The sequence below is a fragment of the Rhinatrema bivittatum genome, chromosome 1 (genome assembly GCF_901001135.1).
Source record: "Rhinatrema bivittatum chromosome 1, aRhiBiv1.1, whole genome shotgun sequence".
Classification (NCBI taxonomy): domain Eukaryota; kingdom Metazoa; phylum Chordata; class Amphibia; order Gymnophiona; family Rhinatrematidae; genus Rhinatrema; species Rhinatrema bivittatum.
The window spans coordinates 138,342,406-138,364,477 of NC_042615.1; the positions used below are offsets into that span (position 1 = coordinate 138,342,406).

Genomic DNA, 22,072 nt, shown 5'->3' on the forward strand with positions numbered 1-22,072 from the left:
ATGTAATACATTAAATAATTCAAATGAACAAACCAGGTAGTAAAAATATAAGCTATAAAATTAAAATAAATCATATTTCCCTGTACGTACCCGGATCAGTCCAGGCTGCTGGGTTTTGCCTCCCTTCCAGCAGATGGAGACAGAGGAAAAACTTGAAGGGCAGCCCCCAGTAAGTATGGTGTACCACCTGCGGCCCCTTCAGAAGATGAAGGTGGCAGAAGTTTCTTCTGAGCTTCCCTCCTTGGTTGTAGGCTTGGTGGGGGTTAGCTCTTAGCAGCCCTCATTCCCAGAGCTACAGAACCAGTGAGTAATTGGGGGGGGGGGGATTTACCGGTGGGCTCTGAATGTTTCTAATGAGTCGCATAATTGTGGTTCTGTTGAAAAAGAGTTCCAAAAAACTGGGCCTGCGACAGAAAAGGCACATTCTCGAGTAATGTGAAGGCATGATAATTTTGGTGAAGGGATGCCTAAAAGCCTCTTTATGAGGATTGCAGTTTTCTGAATGGTTGGTATATCTTAAGGATGGTGTTGGACCATGAGCTTGAGTGATTGTTAATCAGTTTAAATATTATCATGCTTATTTTGTATTTGATCAGCTCATTAATTGAAAGCCGATGAAGTCCGTTAGAATAGGGGTGATGTGGTCATGGCACTTTAAGCCTGCAATTAAATGAGCAGATGAATTTATAAGCATTTGTAATGATTGTCTTGTAGAGCTGGGAAGACCTAGGTAAAGACCATTACAGTAATCAGTGATTGGAAAAATGGAAGCTTGTACAACAGTACAAAATTCTGAGGCATTAACAACTTTTTGAGACCAGCTAGAACACGTAGTTTGAAAAAACCCTGTCTGACTACCATTTTAATATGTGGGTGAAAAGATAAAATACTGTCTAGTAAGATTCCAAGACTTCTGACTTGATTTTAAATTGGAAAAGACAAATTTTCTAAGTGAATAGTATTATCTGAAAAGGTGGTATAGGGCCTATGAACAGAAAGGAACTCTGTTTTAGACATGTTCAAAGAAAGTTTATTGTGGTGTAGCCAAGCTTTGATGGTAGAGAAGCAAATGTTCAAGTGATCAATGGTATTTTGCCAAGTGGAATGTAGGCGTAGCACAAACTGAATGTCATCTGCATAGACACTGTAACAGTAAGAGAGATTTGAAAGAATTTTTCAAATTGGAGCCAAGTAGATATTGAATAAAACAGATGAAAGGGAAGATCCTTGTGGTATACCTGTTCTGATAAATGAAGCAGAAGAAACTTCATTTTTTGTTTTGATGTAATGTGAGCGATTTGTGAGATAAGAATAGAACCATTTAAGAACATCTCCTGCCAAGCCAATTTCCTGAAGACAAAAAAAAGAAGAAAATCATGATCGACCATATCAAAGGTGGAAGAGATGTCAAGGGAGACAAGTTAAAATCTATGGCCATTATCAATTCCTCACCTCAATGTATTTAGTATTTATTTAAAATGTATTAGTTGCCTAACACATGAAGGCCTAAGTGATTTACAATAAAAACATACATAATCAAAATTAATAAATAGTCCGTAACAATATTGTGTCAGAGATAATAAAGAAGATTCGATGTTCATGGCACGTCTAAAGCCATATTGGTATGGATCAAGGAGCTCATGTTTTTCTAGATGATCAGTCAGTTGTTTTAAGACTGCAGACTTGAGTACTTTTACTAAAAAAAAAAAAAAAGGCAATGAGGAGATGGGCCTATAATTATTTGGATTCAAAATATCTAAATTGCACTTTTTTAGAAGGGGACCGACTGCAGCTCTTTTGAGGCTGTCAGGAACCAAACTTTCTTCCAAAGAAAGGCTGATATGAGTAAGAGTGAGAGATAAGATGTCTTTGGTGACCTTGAATAAACAAGTTGGACAACTGCTGGAGGGGCACATGACGTCATTCAAATGAACAATAATTTGATTAACCTCACTAATGGAAATCTGAGTGAAGGAGACCACAGGTGTAGCATAGAAGGAGTAGGATTGGTGTACCAGACAGAAATGTTTGAAAAATTGAGACATAATTTTTCAATCTTTAGATTAAAATGAATAAGAAATGACTCAGCAGAGGGTAAATCAGCTGAAAAAGAATTAAGAGGTGGAATTTGTTAGCTTTTTAGCTAAAGAAAAAAGAGCTTTGGGATTATAACCGATGTCACGTATCTGTTTTGAGTAGAAATCCTTTTTGGCTTCGGTGGTTTGATGTTGGTAGATGAAATGGGGAAGTACCTGGAGGAAGAACTAAAAGGCTGGGAAAACGAGAGAGATGTGGATCAACAGTGGACCAATCTAAAAGGAGCAATCACCAAGGCAACTAATCTATATGTTAGAAAAGTAAAGAAAAGCAAAAGAAAAATGAAACCTATCTGGTTCTCAAAGGAGGTGGCTGACAAAATAAAGGCTAAAAGAACAGCGTTCAAGAAATATAAAAGATCCCAAAAGGAGGAACACAAAGAAGAATATCTGGTAGAACTGAGGGAGACGAAGAAATTAATCAAGATGGCAAAAAGTCAAGCGGAAGAGAGGATTGCCAAAGAGGTAAAGAGTGGTAACAAAACATTTTTCAGATACATCAGTGAAAAGAGAAAAGTTCAAAGTGGTATAGTGAAATTGAAAGGTGGAAAGGATCAATGTGTGGAGAGAGACGAAGAAATGGCAGAAATATTAAATGAATACTTCAGTTCTGTGTTCACTAAAGAGGACCCTGGAGAAGGACCGACACTAGTTAACAAGAAACTGGAGGGGAATGGAGTAGATGTAACTCCATTTACAGTAGAAAATGTATGGGAAGAGCTGGTGAAACTGAAAGTGGACAAAGCCATGGGGCCTGATGAAGTTCATCCCAGAATACTGAGGGAGCTCAGAGATGTGCTGGCAGGTCCGCTGTGTGACCTATTCAATAGATCCCTAGAAACGGGAGTGGTGCCGAATGATTGGAGGAGAGCGGTGGTGGTCCCGCTTCACAAGAGTGGGAACAGAGAAGAGGCTGGTAACTACAGACCGGTTAGCCTCACTTCGGTGGTGGGAAAAGTAATGGAGTCACTGTTGAAAGAGAGAATAGTGAACTATCTACAGTCGGGAGAATTGCTGGACCAGAGGCAGCATGGATTCACCATTGGAAGATCCTGTCAGACAAATCTGATTGACTTTTTTGACTGGGTAACCAAGGAATTGGATCGAGGAAGAGCACTCGATGTCATCTACTTGTATTTCAGCAAAGCTTTTGACACTGTCCCGCACAGGAGACTGGTGAATAAAATGAGAAGCTTAGGAGTGAGTGCCGATGTGGTGGCCTGGATTGCAAACTGGTTGACGGACAGAAGACAATGTGTGATGGTAAATGGAACTCTCTCTGAAGAGAGAGCGGTTTTAAGCGGTGTACCGCAGGGATCGGTGTTGGAACCGGTCCTTTTCAATATCTTTGTGAGCGACATTGCGGAAGGGATAGAAGGTAAGGTTTGTCTTTTTGCGGATGACACTAAGATCTGCAACAGAGTGGACACGCCGGAAGGAGTGGAGAGAATGAGACGGGATTTAAGGAAGATGGAAGAGTGGTCGAAGACATGGCAGCTGACATTCAATGCCAAGAAGTGCAAAGTCATGCATATGGGGAGTGGAAATCCGAATGAACTGTATTCGATGGGGGGAGAAAGGCTGATGTGCACGGAGCAGGAGAGAGACCTTGGGGTGATGGTGTCTAATGATCTGAAGTCGGCGAAACAATGTGACAAGGCGATAGCTAAAGCCAGAAGAATGCTGGGCTGCATAGAGAGAGGAATATCGAGTAAGAAAAGGGAAGTGATTATCCCCTTGTACAGGTCCTTGGTGAGACCTCACCTGGAGTATTGTGTTCAGTTCTGGAGACCGTATCTCCGAAGAGACAGAGACAAGATGGAGGCGGTCCAGAGAAGGGCGACCAAAAAGGTGGAAGGTCTTCATCAAATGACTTATGAGGAGAGATTGAAGAATCTAAATATGTACACCCTGGAGGAAAGGAGGAGCAGAGGTGATATGATACAGACTTTCAGATACTTGAAAGGTTTTAATGATCCAAAGACAACGACAAACCTTTTCCATAGGAAAAAAATCAGCAGAACCAGGGGTCACGATTTGAAGCTCCAGGGAGGAAGATTCAGAACCAATGTCAGGAAGTATTTCTTCACGGAGAGGGTGGTGGATGCCTGGAATGCCCTTCCGAAGGAAGTGGTGAAGACCAAAACTGTGAAGGACTTCAAAGGGGCGTGGGATAAACACTGTGGATCCATAAAATCAAGAGGCCGTCAATAAAGAGTGGGTGGCTCGCCAGAATGACGGCTACTGCCTGGAGATAATACCCTTATTCAATAAACATACACATGGTTACTGTGACTCCAACATCGCTCTAAGCTACAACAGCAAGAGGAAATGTGGAAAAAAGGATACACACTCACAAAGTGGGGAGTAGCTGGCTTGTTACGGCGGTTACTACCCCAAACCAAATAAGCCTGATACTTCACTTTCAATGCATATCCAGCATAGCTCTCTGCTTCAACGGCAGGGGAGAAGAAAAACTGATACTTCACGCATATCCAGCATAGCTCTCTGCTTCAACAGCAGGGGAGAAGAAAAAAGGATTCGCACTCACAAAGCGGGGAGTAGCTGGCTTGTTACGGCGGTTACTACCCCAAACCAAATAAGCCTGATACTTCACTTTCAATGCATATCCTGCTTCAACGGCAGGGGAGAAGAAAAACTGATACTTCACGCATATCCAGCATAGCTCTCTGATTCAACGGCAGGGGAGAAGAAAAACTGATACTACACGCATATCCAGCATAGCTCCCTGCTTCAACGGCAGGGGAGAAGAAAAACAACCAATAAGGGCTGAATAACACAGTCTGGGTAAAACAAATAAGCATGGGTGTAGCTTGCTTATTGCGGCGGTTACTTCCCCTACTACCCATAACTAATCAAGCTTGATATTTCACTTGGTTGCAGCTCCATCACTGCTCTCTACATTAATGGTGGGGGTGGAAGGGAAATAGAACCAAAGAGCTAAGAGAAACAGATAAGTATGAGAAAAAAAAATGTGAAGCTTGCTGGGCAGACTGGATGGGCCATTTGGTCTTCTTCTGCCGTCATTTCTATGTTTCTATAATTTAATAGGGCTCTGAAAGAAAATGCCAATTTCGGAGTGCAGTATCTCCACCATTTGTGTTCACATTTTCTCAAAGATTGACGCATCAGTTTGAGTACAAGAGTCAACTATGGTTACGATCTATTTTTGTGATTTTAATAGGTTCTAGTGGGGCTAATTTGTTCAAAACTGAGCCTAGAGTAGAATCCCATTTAAATATTTGCTGAGATGTTAGACAATAGAATGTTGGGTAATAAAGGTGAAATGCAAGGTGAGAGTAGTGTAGCATCAATACTATGATGACAAAGAAAACTGATCTGTGGATTAGAAACAATTGTGTGAACTGTGTTGATATGGATTTGGAAATTGATCAGGAAATGATCAGACCAAGGGACCTCAGTAATGGACAAAGATAGGGAACAAAAATTCAAGAGAGACTCATTGACAAAAACAAGATCTAGAGTGTGACCTAATTTATGGGTGGCATTTTAGACTATTTGATGCCGACCAAGAGATTTCAGAATATCAGGAGTGGCATCAACATGTATGTTGAAATCACCTAAGATTACCATGTTATTTAGATTGAATTTGGATAACAATAGTTATTTTTTTTTAAAAAAAGGAGAAGAATTGGTCTGTAAAAGCTTTGGAGGACAGTAGACTAAGCACTAAGATAAACAATGTGTAGAGTCTGCAAGCATTTCATAAGGAGAATCACCGTTAAGATGTTCAATTTTGACTTTTCAAATATCTTTGTAGATAATAAGTATATCACCACCTTGGCCTTTTCTGTTTGGTTGAGAAACACAAGAAAAGCCTGCTGGACAAATAGTAAACCATAGTTTTACTTGTGTTTATTGCAAAGGCACTCTAACACAAAGATCAACTCCAGTCCTCCAAATATGAAACAAACATAGTCCATGGCCTATATTTAAAAAATCACCGAAGCTAATGATTTCCAAATTATCCCTAACAGAAAAGCAGGTTGTTAATACAAACAAAAAACACACTTTGAAATGTCTGTATGCCAATGCCAGAAGTCTAAGAAGTAAGATGGGAGAGTTAGAGTCTGTAGTAGCAACTGATGAGATTGACATAATTGGCATCACAGAGACTTGGTGAAAGGAGGATAACCAATGGGACAGTGCTATATCAGGGTACAAATTATATCTCTATGATAGGGAGGATCAACTTGGTGAGGATGTGGCACTTTATGTCTGGGAGGGTATAGAGTCCAACAGGATAAAGATCATACAATAGACTAAATGCTCAGTAGAATCTATATGGGCAAAAATCCCATGTGTGTTGGGTAAGAGTATAGTAATAGGAGTATCCTACTATCCACCTGGACAAAATGGTCAGACAGATGATGAAATGCTAAGAGAAATCAGGGAAGCTAACCAATTTGGCAGTGCAATAATAATGGGAGATTTCAATTACTCCAATATTGACTGGATAAATGTAACATCAGGGCTTGCTAGAAACATAAAGTTCCTGGATATAATAAATGGCTGCTTCATGGAACAATTGGTTCAATAACCAACAAGAGAGGGAGCTATTTTAGATTTAATTCTTAGTGGAACGCAGGATTTGGTGAGAGAGGTAACTGTGGTGGGGCCACTTGGCAACAGTTATCATAACATGATCAAATTTACACTAATAACTGGAAGAGAGACAATAAGTAAATCTGCAGCTCTAACACTAAACTTTCAAAAGGGAAACTTTGATAAAATGAGGAAAATAGAAAAGAACTGAAAGGTGCAGCTGCAAAGGTTAAAAGTGTTCAACAGGCATGGACATTGTTTAAAAATACAATCCTAGAGGCACAGTCCATATGTATTCCACACATTAAGAAAGGTGAAAGGAAGGCAAAACAATTACCGTCATGGTTAAAAGGTGAGATGAGAGGCTATTTTAGCCAAAAAAAAACCCTTCAAAAATTGGAAGAAGGATCCATCTGAAGAAAATAGGATAAAACATAAGCATTGTCAAGTTAAGTGTAAAACATTGATAAGACAGGCGAAGAGAGAATTTGAAATGAATTTGGCCATAGAGACAAAAACATAATAAAAACGTTTTAAAATATATCCGAAGCAAGAAACTTGTGAGGGAGTCGGTTGGACCATTAAATGACCGAGGGGTTAAAGGGGCTATTAGGGAAGATAAAGCCATTGCAGAAAGACTAAATGAATTCTTTGCTTCCGTATTTACTAATGAGGATGTTGGGGAAATACCAGAGATGGTTTTCAGGGGTGATGAGTCAGACGAACTGAACGAAATCACTGTAAACCTGGAAGATGTAGTGCGCCAGATTGACAAACTAAAGAGTAGCAAATCACCTGGATCGGATGGTATGCATCCTAGGGTACTGAAGGAACTAAAAAATGAAATTTCTGATCTATTAGTTAAAATCATCCATTGTGCCTGAAGACTGGAGGGTGGCCAATGTAACCCCAATATTTAAAAAAGGCTCCAGGGGCGATCCGGGTAACTACAGACCAGTGAGCCTGACTTCAGTGCTGGGAAAAATAGTGGAAATTATTCTCAAGATCAAAATCGTAGAGCATATAGAAAGACATGGTTTAATGGAACACAGTCAACATGGATTTACCCAAGGGAAATCTTGCCTAACAAATCTGCTTCATTTTTTTGAAGGGGTTAATAAACATGTGGATAAAGGTGAACCGGGAGATGTAGTGTATTTGGATTTTCAGAAGGCGTTTGACAAAGTCCTTCATGAAAGGCTTCTAAGAAAACTAAAAAGTCATGGGATAGGAGGCGATGTCCTTTCATGGATTACAAACTGGTTAAAAGACAGGAAACACTTAGAGAATAGCCACTGCCATTAGTAATGGTTACATGGAATAGACTTAGTTTTTGGGTACTTGCCAGGTTCTTATGGCCTGGATTGGCCACTGTTGGAAACAGGATGCTGGGCTTGATGGACCCTTGGTCTGACCCAATATGGCATTTTCTTATGTTCTTATGTTCTTAACAGAGAGTAGGATTAAATGGTCAATTTTCTCAGTGGAAAGGGGTAAAGAGTGGAGTGCCTTAGGGATCTGTACTTGGACCGGTGCTTTTCAATATCTACTAGATAAGGGAGCCCTGACCGACGTGCCGCAAATGCGCAGTAGAGAGCAACTCTACTGCGCATGCGCGGGCGAGCACGTCGGTCAGAGCGGAGTGTGCCTGAAAAAAAAAATGGCACTGGGTGCAGGAGCAGCGGCGACGACGAGCAGGAGCGGGAGCAGCGGCGACGACGAGCAGGAGCGGCAGCAGCGGCGGCGACGCGCGCAAGGGAGGGACACCCCACGGCTGCCGGTTATGGATGAGCTGAAAGGGGAGGGGATTGAGAGAGGGGGAGTGAGTGAGGGGAGGGAGGAGAGAGTGAGCTGAGGGGAGGGGAGGAGAGAGTGAGGGGAGGGAGGAGAGAGGGAGGGGTGGGGGGCGGGGGGAGGTAGGGGGAGGAGAGAGTGAGGGGGGAGGGAGGAGAGGGTGAGCGGAGGGAGGAGGGAGGAGAGTGAGCTGAGGGGAGGGGAGGAGAGAGTGAGGGGAGAGGGTGAGCGGAGGGGGGAGGGAGGAGAGAGGGAGCTGAGGGGAGAGGGTGGGGGGAGAGGGTGAGCGGAGGGGGGAGGGAGGAGAGAGTGAGGGGAGGGAGGAGGGGGGAGGGGGAGAGGATGAGCGTGAGCAGAGGGTGGGGGAAGGTGAGAGGGAGGGAGGAGAGAGTGAGGTGAGGGGAGGGAGACTAGAGGGAGGAGGTGAGAGGGAGGGGGGGAGAATGAGAAGGAGGGAGGGGGGAGGGAGTGGGAAGGAAATGGACCGAAAAAATTGTTTTAAATGTTGCCCGTTGTTACGGGCTTAACGGCTAGTATATATATAAATGATCGGGAAAGGAATATGACGAGTGAGGTTATCAAAAATGCGGATGATACAAAATTATTCAGAGTAGTTAAATCACAAGCGGATTGTGATACATTACAGGAGGACCTTTAAAGACTGGAAGATTGGGCATCCAAATGGCAGATGAAATTTAATGTGGACAAGTGCAAGGTGTTGCATATAGGGAAAAATAACCCTTGCTGTAGTTACACAATGTTAGGTTCTATATTAGGAGCTACCACCCAGGAAAAAGATCTAGACATCATAGTGAATAATACTTTAAAATCGTCGGCTCATTGTGCTACAGCAGTCAAAAAAGCAAACAGAATGTTAGGAATTATTAGAAAGGGAATGCTTAATAAAACGGAAAATGTCTTAATGCCTCTATATCGCTCCATGGTGAGACTGCACCTTGAATACAGTGTACAATTCTGGTCGCCACATCTCAAAAAAGATATAGTTGCGATGGAGAAGGTACAGAGAAGGGCAACCAAAATGATAAAGGGGATAGAACAGCTCCCCTACGAGGAAAGGCTGAAGAGGTTAGGGCTATTCAGCTTGGAGAAGAGACAGCTGAGGGGGATATGATAGAGGTCTTTAAGATTATGAGAGGTCTTGAACGAGTAGATGTGAATCGGTTATTTACACTTTTGAATAATAGAAGGACTAGGGGGCATTCATGAAGTTAGCAAGTAGCACATTTAAGACTAATCAGAGAAAATTCTTTTTCACTCAGCGCACAATAAAGCTCTGGAATTTGTTGCCAGAGGATGTGGTTAGTGTAGGTAGGTTCAAAAAAGGTTTGGATAAGTTCTTGGAGGAGAAGTCCATTAACTGCTTTTAATCAAGTTTACTTAGGGAATAGCCACTGCTATTAATTGCATCAGTAGCATAGGATCTTCTAAGTGTTTGGGTAATTGCCAGGTTCTTGTGGCCTGGTTTGGCCACAAGAACCTGGCAATGCTGGGCTTGATGGACCCTTGGTCTGACCCAGCATGGCAATTTATGTTCTTAAGTCTCCTTTTATTGAGTGGAGTTAGTACAGAGAAAATTATAATTAAATTTTGTTGGCCAAAAATGTATGCATATAAATCTCATGAAATATCCATTGTACATACATATTAAGTACGGAATCCCTACTTATCTCTCTTACCGCCACTATTCTAGCTAACATGGACAAAAAACAACCACATCTCTTGATACTATTAGATCTCTCTGCGGCCTTTGACACTGTCAACCACTCAGCTCTATTAAAAGGTCTGGCAGACATAGGCATTAAGGGAATAGTTCTCAGCTGGTTCAAGTCCTTCCTGGCAAATAGACAATTCAAGGTAAAGATAAACAACAAAGAATCTCATCCGGTCCCATCCAACCAGGGGGTCCCTCAAGGATCCTCCCTCTCCCCAACCCTCTTCAACATTTACCTCTTACCTCTCTGTCGACTACTTACTAAACTAAATCTAACCCACTACCTCTACGCGGATGACATCCAAATACTCATCCCAATCACAGAATCTCTACACAAAACCCTGATTCATTGGAACAATTGCTTGCAACAGATCAATCATCTTCTCTCTAGCCTTAACCTCATTCTTAACAACAACAAAACCGAGATCCTAATCATCAATCAAGACATCAACAACAAGTTGCTAAACCCAGCTAACCCACTCACGTCAACCATTCCTATATTAAATCACTCACCACATGTACGAGACCTAGGCGTCATTCTAGACAATCAGCTTAACCTTAAAAAATTTATAAGCACCACCACTAAAGACTGTTTCTACAAGCTACAAGTCCTGAGAAAGCTGAAACCTCTTCTTCATTTCTATGATTTCCGTATGGTTCTTCAAGCCATTATACTATCAAAAATAGACTATTGCAATTCGCTCCTTTTTGGCCTCCCAATCTCATCCATCAAACCCCTCCAAATGTTACAAAACTCTGCAGCTAGAATCCTTACAAATACGAATAAAAGAGATCACATCACCCCCATACTCAAACTCCTCCACTGGCTGCCAATTAAGCAAAGGATTCTTTATAAAGTGCACACAGTAATTCATAAATCCATTCACAATATCTCCCCACTCCACCTAAGCACCCAACTACGTCCTCACTCTTCAACTAGACCCATCAGAGGAGCCTATAAAGGCACACTCTATGTACCCTCAACAAAATCCTCGCTTCAGAAACGTGCCATATCTACAGCAGGCCCCATTCAATGGAACGCGCTCCCGCCAGATATCCGTCTAGAGCTCTGCCACTCTACATTCAAAAAGAAACTTAAAACCTGGCTCTTTAAACAAGCTTTTCCAGGACCATAAGCACTTTTTTCCCCTACAGCCAGCAAGAGTTCCTCACCATCGCATACCCCAGGTTCTATACTACTACTCGACTCTGTATCCAATCTCTTGCTGCAGGACTCATGTGACATTTACTGTTTTGCTTTTATGTTTTTGTTCTTGTTTTTGATGCTCAATGAGACTTGTTAGCCAATATGTTTACCTTACAATGTTAATTTTGAACTAGTTTACCCTGTTCCAAGTTCCATAACCTTGTTCTATGTAATGCCTCTAGGCAAAATTTATGTTCTGTTTCAATGTAAACCGATGTGATCTGTATTTCATACAGGAACACCGGTATAAAAAAATCTAAAAATAAATAAAAAAAATATCCTGAAAATCATTTGTTTGCAGCATTCGAGGTTCAGATTTGTCTAGTGAAATGTACTTTGTGGTTCAGTACAGCAAAGAATCATGGTTATGGCTGGGAAAGATGTTTTAAAAAGTTTAGTGTACCACTGTTGGAAAATGTAGTCTTATCAGGGAAGGATAAAGTGAAAAGTTTGGTGGTACTATTGAACAGCAAAGTGGCCATGCATGGGTAAATTTCAGCAATAATTAAAAAAAAAAATGCTGTCTAGCATCTTTGGACCATTTGTGCGCTTACCTGTTTTTTGAATAGAGACAACCTTGCTTTGGTGTAGCCAGATTAAGACTGTTATAATATCTTGTATTTTGGCTTCCCAAAAAGGGCACGTGAAAAACTGCAGCTTGTGCAGAACATTGCTGCATGCTTGTTTGGGGAGAAGGGGGCAGGTGGTGCTTGGTTTTGGGATCATGAAACACCAGTGTTGAAGGAACTCAACTGGTTACCAGTTCATTTCAGGTTACTGTTTAAAGCAATAACTTTGACATTTAAATCCTTTCATAGTTTTGCTCCATTATACCTTTCACTCTACTACTTATGCTATTTTCACAGCCCATGTCCTTAGATCAGCACAGAATGCTTTATTGGCAGTGCCTTCTGTTGAGGTAAGGCTTAGTTGAACAAGAAGACGGGCCTTTTTATGTATGGCAGCGGTGGCATGAAATAGCTTGCAAAGGAGTTAAAATTGTTCCAAGATTATGCTTCATTTTGGAAATGCCTTAAGACCTGGCTATTCTCACAGACTTTGGGGGACAAATTGAGCTTATTATAGCTAATATAGTACGTATGGGGCTAAATATTTATAGATGATATTAGTTTTATAGCAGTATGAAATAATTCTCTTTTTTAAATATTGAGAAATTTTGTTTGTATTTTATTGAATGCATGATGAAGTGTTTTCTTAAATGTATTATACTTTATTTTATGTATTATGTTACATGCTTTGAACGTAGAGTAGATGAGAAAAGGTTCTGTGAAACTAGATGATATTTTGAAATGCATTGGTACAGTGTGCTTATTATTTTGTTGGTGGCCTCCTAAACTAATGTTTTGGTTTTCTTAAAGATGTTTTTACAGCAGTCATCCTCTGGATTAAACTTTGGATCTGTGCAATTTTCTTCTGGAAACTCTTCCAACATTCAACAACTTATGCCAATAAGCATGCAAGGACAAGTTGTTCAAGCTAACCAGCTCCAAGGAGGAATAAACACTGGTCACATAAGCACTCAGCACATTATACAGCAGCAACCTCTACAAAGTACAGCTCAGGTAACAGAACTCATCACTAGGCTGCCGGGTCTTCACTAACTCAAATTCTTTCTTGTGCTTCAAAACCTCTCAAAAATAAGGTAGAAATAGCATATTTGCAGCATATGTTCCTTTTACTTTAAAAATATAGTTGCTGGTATTATGAAAATATAAAATTCCAAATTTGAGATTACAGAAAATGTTTACTTCCAAAACATAAAATGTACTGGTAACTGATTTCTGGGTTTAAAAAAATGAATTGCAGGGTAAAGTAGTCATCACTTCCTAAAATGTTTCCTCTTCATCAGACTAGATAAGTAGGTTATGCTCGCCAACCAGAAGATGAAGACAGAGATCAACAGGCTCACTGATATCACTCCTTATATGCATCTGTGCTGACACCAGTCTACCAGTATTATCCCAGGACAAGCAGGATGATAGTCCTCACATATGGGTGACATCATCAGATGGAGCCCTGGTACGGAAAACTTCTGTCAAGAGTTTCTAGAAACATTTGGCTGGCACTGTGGGCCTACTGAGCATGCCCAGCATGCCATAATATTCTCAGCCACAAGGGTCTCCCTTCAGTCTCTTTTTTTCCGCCTTGCTGTAGCAAAGCAGTTCAGGAGCTCTGGAAAAAGAATTTCCTCCCATTTTCTCAGAGAAGAAAACTTTCTCATATCACATTGTTCTCATAATTGGGTCTCCCTTCGACATAGTCTCGGTGAGTACATTTTTCAGATAGTTTTGATCAATTCCGATCATCCCACTGTCGATTCCTGCCGGTCATCGACCGTTATTAGGCCATAACTTTATCATGGCATCGGGGTTTAAAAAATGTCCAGATTGCAACCGGACTATGTCCATTAGTGACCCACATTATGTATGTGTTCTGTGCCTGGGATCAGGCCACGATGTCCAGGCTTGCTCAACCTGTGCCCAGATGACACCGAAGGGCAGGTGTGCCCGTTTGGATAAGATGGAAGAATTATTCAAAAAGATATCATCGTCGACATCGTCCCCAAGAGTAACACCTCCCTCGGTAACCAAACATCGAGGTGAAACACGGGCCGACAACCGTCTGGCACCGGCACCGTCGATATCATCGATGGCATCGTCTTCGGCATCGAAAAGTCATCGGGAGAAAAAGCGGCATTGCCATCGACCCAGCGGATGGTAAACCATCAACGTCAGAATCGAAATCCATCGAGCCGATGCCCAAGAAAGTCTGTGTACTAGAGCCATCTCCACCGGCTGTACACGAAGAACCACGGCGCTCTCCACCGAGCTCGGTGTCAGAGGAAGTGCCACCACGAATCATCGTGGAAGTGCCAATAGCGCCAGCAGTGCCTTCCCCAGTGGCAGTGGATACTGCCCCGATTTCAAGGGAAGAAGTGACTACTTTAGTCCAACAGGCCGTCGTTGAGGCTTTGAAGAACCTACAGCCTCCGACAGTGCCATCGGTGCCAGCACCGACATCGGCATTGGAGCAGTCGATTTTTCAGCCTTTGCTGAATAGACTCAATGCCTTATTACAAGCTTTTCCGACGGCACCGACTCCATCGATGCAGCCATCGTTGCCAATACCCCCACTGGTGACTCCAACCATTCCGGCTCCCAGATCATCGGAGGATGACGGCGGAGACTCCGATTCTGCCCCAGGACCATTGGGGCTCCATCGGCATCGAGTTCCGAACACACCCTTGATGCCTTTCAAGGACACATCGATGCCAATCCATCCAGGTCCATCGGGGGATACAAGGCATTGATTTCCATCGATGCCATCGAGGCCCATTGATTCCCCATCAATGCCCTCACTTCCAACGATGCCACAACACATCCCAACAAAAGCTGTGTTTAAATCGAAGCATCATGTCCAACTAGAAGACATTGACTCCCCTTAACATCCTCAATATACACCTTGGAAGGATGTTGACACGGACACTGAGTCAAAGGAACTGCAATCAGAGCCCTCTCCACCAGAGGAGAGAGAGAAATCCCCTCCAGAAGATTTGTCATTTACAAATTTTATCAAAGAAATGGCAGATACAATTCCATTTGAATTGATCACTGAGGAGGATACTAGACATAAGGCTCTAGAAGTACTGCAGTTTGTGGATGCGCCAAAGGAAATTATGGCTATCCCAATCCATCAAGTCCTCTTGGAATTGCAACAACGAATGTGGGAACACCCCTGCTCAGTCCCTGCAGTGAATTGGAGAACAGATGTCACTTATTTAGTGCAGCATGCTCCAGGATATCAGAAGCCCCAACTACCTCACCATTTGGTAGTGGTAGAATCCACTCAGAAGAAGGCTCGGAAACAAAAACCTCATTCTTCTGTCCCACCAGGAAAGGAGCAACGATTCTTGGACACCTTAGGGAAGAAGGTCTATCAAGGGCCCATGCTGGTAGCACGTATTGCAGCATACCAGCTGTATATGACACTGTACCAACGGAACTTATGGAAACAAGTACAGGGTATTGTGGACAACCTCCCACAACAACATCAACTACCTTTAGCTACATTAGTTGACAAGAGATTAGAATCTGGCAAACATGAGGTGAGAGCAGCCTATGATGTCTTCAAAACATCAACTCGTCTATCTGCCTCTGCAATAAATGCGAGAAGATGGGCCTGGCTTAAGGCTTCTGACCTTAGGTAGGAGGTCCAAGAAAGGCTTGCAGATCTCCCTTGCATTGGAGACAATCTTTTCAGGGAAAAGATCCAAGCTACAGTATCTCAGCTGAAAGACCATCATGAGACTCTCCGTCAGCTATCAAAATTGCCAGCAGATCAGACAACTTCCCTAAGACGTCCACCATGCAGAGACTCGAGGCAACCCTTCTACAGACCAAGAAGGTATTACCCTCCTGCCTCTTCAGCACGTCTATACCGTCCCTCACAGAGAGGGTGTCCATGTCAGCCGAAGCAACAAAAGACCCAGCCACCACCCCAAACTGGACCAGCGGCGGGTTTTTGAACCGTGCCAAGAGAACAACAGCCTCTTTCTCAACCCTATGCCCTCCCTACCGTCAGAGGTCGACTTCATTATTTCCAACACCAATGGAGTCTCATCACAGAAGATCAATGGGTATTAGTACTACATCGGGGATATCGCCTAAAATTCAATACGATACCCCCGCATTCTCCTCCCATTCCACTTTGGTCAAACATTCTCATCACATCTCAACTTCAAGTAGAACTCTCTACTTTGCTGACTGCCAGGGCCATCGAACCAGTGCCCCGGTCTCAATAAGGCAAGGGGTCCTACTCCCGCTATTTCCTCATTCCAAAGAAAACAGGTGGCCTTCGCCCTATCTTAGACCTCCGAAATCTCAACAAATTTCTACACAAAGAAAAGTTTCGGATGGTATCTCTGGGAACTATCCTTCCATTACTTCAAAAGGGAGATTAGCTCTGTTCTCTGGACCTTCAAGACGCTTATGCACACATACCAATTTCCACACAACATCACAAGTACCTACGATTCGTAGTGGGAAAGAATCATTACCAGTACCGAGTCCTACCATTCGGACTGGCCTCTGCTCCTCAAGTATTCACAAAATGCCTAGCAGTAGTGGCTGCACATTTAAGAAAAAACAGCATTCATGTTTTTCCATACCTAGACGATTGACTAATCAGAAGTCCATCCAGGCAGGGAGCTCTCTCTGCTTTGAAAACCACAATAACACTATTGCACCTTCTGGGATTTCTCATCAATTATCCAAAATCCCACATCGAGCCATCTCAACTCCTCACATTCATCAGAGCAGACCTCGACACCACAGTGGCGAAAGCTTCCCTTCCAAGCGACCGTGCAGACAATTTGGCACGACTGGCAAACATTATGATTCATCACCGGTTCGCATCCGCCCATCAAATTCTAGTGCTACTAGCCCATCAAATACTAGTGCCTCGACAGTACATGTCACTCCTATGGCGAAGTTAGCCATGAGAAGAACTCAATGGACTTTGAAATCTCAATGGCTACAAGCTGTCATACACAATTCAAATCACCAACCAGTTACGTCTATCGCTCCACTGGTGGATAAATCAAACAGAGTTGAAAGCTGGTCTCCCATTCCAATAGGCAAATCCACAAGTCATCCTGACTACAGATGCTTCCAACCTGGGATGGGGAGCTCACGTCAACAGCCTTCAAACACAAGGGACGTGGACTACGCTCGAATAACAGTATCAGATAAACTTCTTGGAACTTCGAACGATGAGATATGCCCTTTATGCCTTCAAAGACTGCCTCTCAAACAAGACTGTGCTGATACAAACAGACAACACAGTAGCAATGTGGTACATAAACAAACAGGGAGGCACAGGCTCTTACCTGCTCTGCCAGGAAGCAGTACAGATTTGGGCTTGGGCTCTGGAGCATTCCATACATTGAGCAACTTATCTGGCGGGCATCAAAAACATCCTAGCGGATGATCTCAGTCGACATTTCAATCCCCACGAATGGTCGCCAGACCCACGTGTAGCGAGCAAAATCTTTCAACGCTGGGGTCGCCCAACCATAGACCTCTTTGCGTCCACACTGAACCACAAAGTGGAAAGGTTCTGCTCCTTCCACGGACATCAGCAAACAGTCCCCAGGGACGCATTTGCTCGCCCCTGGAACACAGGTCTTCTATATGCGTATCCTCCAATTCCGCTCATAGCAAAAACTCTCGTGAAGCTACAACAAGACAGAGGGACAATGATCCTCATAGCCCCATACTGGCCTCGACAAGTATGGTTTCCCATACTTCTCGACCTCTCGATCTCACAACCAATCCGCCTGGGCACAGAGCCCACTCTCATCACTCAGAATCAGGGCAAGTTGTGTCATCCCAACCTGACAACTCTTGCCCTAACAGCTTGGATGTTTGAGAGCTTAATTCTGCAACCACTTAATCTTTCAGCACAAGTCTCTCAAGTTCTAGTAGCTTCACGAAAGCCTTCCACATGTAAATCCTACCACTTTACGTGGACTAGATTTACAAAATGGTGCACACAAAAGGGTATAGAACCTTTCTCCTGCCCCACTTCTTCTTTACTAGATTACCTATACCACCTGTTGGATTCTGGTCTCCAGACATCCTCTGTAAGGTACACCTAAGCGCCATAACAGCATACCACAAGGGAATAGGGGATGCACCAATAACAGCACAACCCCAAGTAAGTAGGTTCATGAGAGGCTTACTTCACCTCAAACCTCCCTTTCGACCACCGGTCACTGAATGGGACCTCAATATAGTACTAACAAGGCTCATGCGCTCACCGTTCGAGCCTCTACACTCTTGTGAAGAAAAATTCTTTACATGGAAAGTGCTTTTCTTAGTAGCCATTACATCGGCTAGAAGGGTCAGCGAGTTGCAAGCTCTCGTCTCATACTCACCCTACACAAGGTTCCTGCATGACAGAGTAGTCCTTCGCACTCACCCCAAATTCTTACCAAAAATGGTAACAGACTTTCATATAAATCAGTCAATAGTCTTGCCTACTTTCTTTCCAAGACCTCACTCTCACCAGGGAGAGAGAGTCTTACATACCTTGGACTGTAAACGTGCACTAGCTTTTTATCTGAACCGCACGGCGGTCCATAGGAAATCCACCCAACTCTGTTTCTTTCGATAAAAATAAACCAGGAGTTGCGGTAGGAAAACACTCTCTCCATCTGGCTAGCAGACTATATTGAATTCTGTTATGAAGAAGCAAAGATTCCTCTCCAGGGGCGAGTAAAAGCACATTCAGTAAGGGCTATGTCCACATCAGTAGCACACTATCGTTCAGTGCCCATTCTTGACATATGTAAAGCTGCAACATGGAGTTCCCTTCACACCTTTGCAGCTCATTATTGTCCGGACAAAGAAGGACGACAAGATTCAGCCTTTGGACAATCTGTCTTAAAGAACTTATTTCCAGTATAACTCCAACTCCTTCTACATCCATCCTGCTGTGATTTTCAGGCTGCCTCATTTTTTCCAACAGTGCACCAGTTGTTGTGCTTGTTGCACAAGTTGTGTGCTGTTGGTATAATACAAGAATGACTCAGCCTTTAGCTTGCTAATCAGCCATATGTGAGGACTATAATCCTGCTTGTCCTGTGATAAAGTAAAATTGCTTACCTTGTAATAGGTGTTATCCCAGGACAGCAGGATGTAGTCCTCACAGAACCCACCCACCTCCCCGCGGAGTTGGGTCCGATACGTTTTATTATTTTATTTTTTTAGCTCATGCATATTGCTACAAACGAGACTGAAGGGAGACCCCTGTGGCTGAGAATATCATGGCATGCTGGGCATGCTCAGTAGGCCCACAGTGCCAGCCAAAAGTTTCTAGAAACTCTTGACAGAAGTTTTCCGTACCAGGGCTCCATCTGATGATGTCACCCATATATGAGGACTACATCCTGCTGTCCTGGGATAACACCTATTACAAGGTAAGCAATTTTGCTTTCTCTGTCTCCAGCAGATGGTAGGCAAGCATCCCTTGCAGTGGACTACAGCCTGGTAGGCTAAATAGGAAATATTGGGAGGGCTCCTGTGGTGAACGTATTTTCTCTCCTTCAACTAAGCAAAGTCCTCTGGAGATTGCAAGGATAAAAGAGGTGTTTAGCTATACAGGTGAAAGCCTTGGGCTCTCTCCCTCCATGTAGCAGGACAGGACCAGGGAGCTTCCAGGAGGACGAATGGTAATCACTTTCCTTCTCCCCCTCCCCTACCTACCTCTCTTCTATGTCCTGTTTCCCCTTCTCATTCTCTTCTCTCTGCTATCCCTTTAATTGAGAGATGGTTTTTCAATAGTTACAATACAGATTTTTAAAAAAGGAATTAGTGAGATCCTAGCTGTTTCAGTGGTAGGGACAGCGACAGCAAGATTTATACTAAGAAGATTTCAGAGGCATTTCGAAGATGAGGCATTTCGAAGATGAGGCCGATGCCTCTATGCTGTGCCTTTTTCATAAGGAGGAGCTGACTTCCCTGATCTCGCAGCCTGTGTAAGCTGAATATCAGGGATGATAAGAAAAAATATATATATAGTAACAGAGTAACGATGGCAAAAAAGGATCAATGGTCCATCCAGTTGGTCCAGCAAGTTTCTTATGGTAGTAACTGCCACTCCGTGCAGTTATCCCTAAGCATTATGATAAAAGAAGAGCCCTTCTGTTTCAAAGGAGGATCTTATTATGATCAGCATACTGAAGTCATCCAGATTTTTTTCCCTTTCGTCGGGCAGTGAACTATTTGACAGATTTGGAATGGGTGGCTGCTTGCTAGCCAGGCTTTATCCCTTAGATCAGGGGTGCTCAAACTGGTCCTATATCCCCGCCCCCCAGCCGGGTTTTCAGGATATCCCTAATGAATATGCATGAGATTTATTTGCATGCACTACCTCCTGTGATGGAAATATTTCTCATGCATATTCATTAGGGATATCCTGAAAACCCAACTGGCTGAGGGGACCCATAGGACCGGTTTGAGCACCCCTACCGTAGACCCTCAAAAGAGTGAGAAATGTTTCTTTCTCAAGGTGGATGCCTTAGTCTGCTCAGTAACCAAGAGGACTACTATTCCTATTCAAGTGTGATGATTGGCGTGGAAGTGAGCCCTTTATGCTGTGGCATAGTTGATGCTGCCTCATAGGTGACCCTACAAGGCCTACACTGACAGCTGGCGAAACAACCCTGAAGCAGGACAGTCTGGAGCTTCACCTATATCAGCCACCTCCCCCTCAGGTTGAGCCCTTGGGTTCTGGATGCTGGCAGGACTTAGGTGTGTCCCTAGAGTGGTAGAGAGAACAAGCATCCAAGAGCATGCTGAGGTCAGGAGAGAAAGCAGACTGGAGATACCGGATGTAGGCCAAGAGTCGGGGCAGATGTCAAACAAGCATAGACAAGTCCAAGCTAAGAAGTCAGATCCAGGCAACAGGCAAGCATGGTCAGGTCTAGGAGATCAGGCCAGAGGAGGACAAAGAGAGAGAGACATTGGATGAGACGAGGCTGGACAAGGCAGGTTGGGCAAGACAAAGCTTGATAAGGCAGGCTGGGCACAGGAATACAGAAACAATCAAGAACTTGGGAGTAATATACCTGCTGAAGCAAAGGTAGAGCGCACTGCTTCCCCAAGTTTCCCACAAGTGGGCCTTCAAATTCCAGTGCAGCGCACACATGTGCGCCTAAGGACTCAGGGGCGAGACAGGCTGGAAGCATTGGCAGTATCTTGGGCCACTGTCGGTGCATCTTGCTGGCAGTGGGGGTGAGTAAGACGACTCGCAGGCTGTCCCGCGAACGCCCAATGTAACATCAGGGAGGAGCTGCCCTAAAGGATTCTCAGGATAGGAAGATAGAATCCGTGCTTAAGCAAGCGTTTGAGGCAGTTAGCATGGTTCTTTAGATCTCAATTTGCTGCTGCATTATAGTGAGGTCTGGTCTTCACCTTGCACAAGAACTCCAGGAGGATTCTTGTGAGGACTTCTCCCAGTTAGAGCCAGGAGCTGTGTTTCTGACTGACGCCTGCTTCAATTTGGTGCACTCCTCGGCTAGATAGGTGGCTCCTATCATTGCTGCTCAAAGGCTCCTCTGGATGTGCAACTGGTCAGTGGATTCCATTATGAAGACTAACTTAACAAAGCTACCTTTTTAAAGGGAGGCTTTTGTTTGGAGAGGAGCTGGAAAAATGGCCAAGGCTTGGGGAGACTCCAAAGTGCCAAGCCTCCTGGAGGAGGAAGGAATACATTTCAGAGTTTTCCTTCCCATAATAGATAATGGGATCTCTGGAGGTTCAGGCAGGGAAGGAACTTTGGTGGTCAGAGGTCTAGGCTTCTTCCAGGACCAGTCTTTTTGTCCTAAGAAGGAGGTAAAAACAAACCTTCTGGGTCTGGATCATCTAGAACTGTGGAATGAGTTTTTGGAGGCCCTATGTCTGGTTCCACAGGTAGGTGGCCATCTGTCTCTTTATTATTGGAGTTGGGCCCAAATCACGTCCGATCATTGGTTCTTGGAGGTTGCGAGAGATGGCTATGCCCTAGAATGCTCTTGTTCCTTTTTGGATGCTTTTATGGTTTTGTCAGCATGTTCACCTGCAAAACCGGAAT

At 43.5% G+C, this 22,072-nt stretch overlaps 1 protein-coding gene across 10 annotated transcripts in view; it reads left to right on the forward strand.

Annotated features, from left to right (window-relative positions):
- The window catches only part of CLOCK (clock circadian regulator), a 430,837-nt gene that overhangs the window by 335,805 nt on the left and 72,960 nt on the right, over positions 1-22,072 (forward strand). For all 10 annotated transcript variants that reach the window (XM_029587462.1, XM_029587474.1, XM_029587432.1 and 7 more), the window contains one exon: positions 12,796-12,999. In XM_029587462.1, coding sequence (XP_029443322.1) covers positions 12,796-12,999 — 204 coding nt within the window. The remainder of the gene's footprint in view (positions 1-12,795; positions 13,000-22,072) is intronic.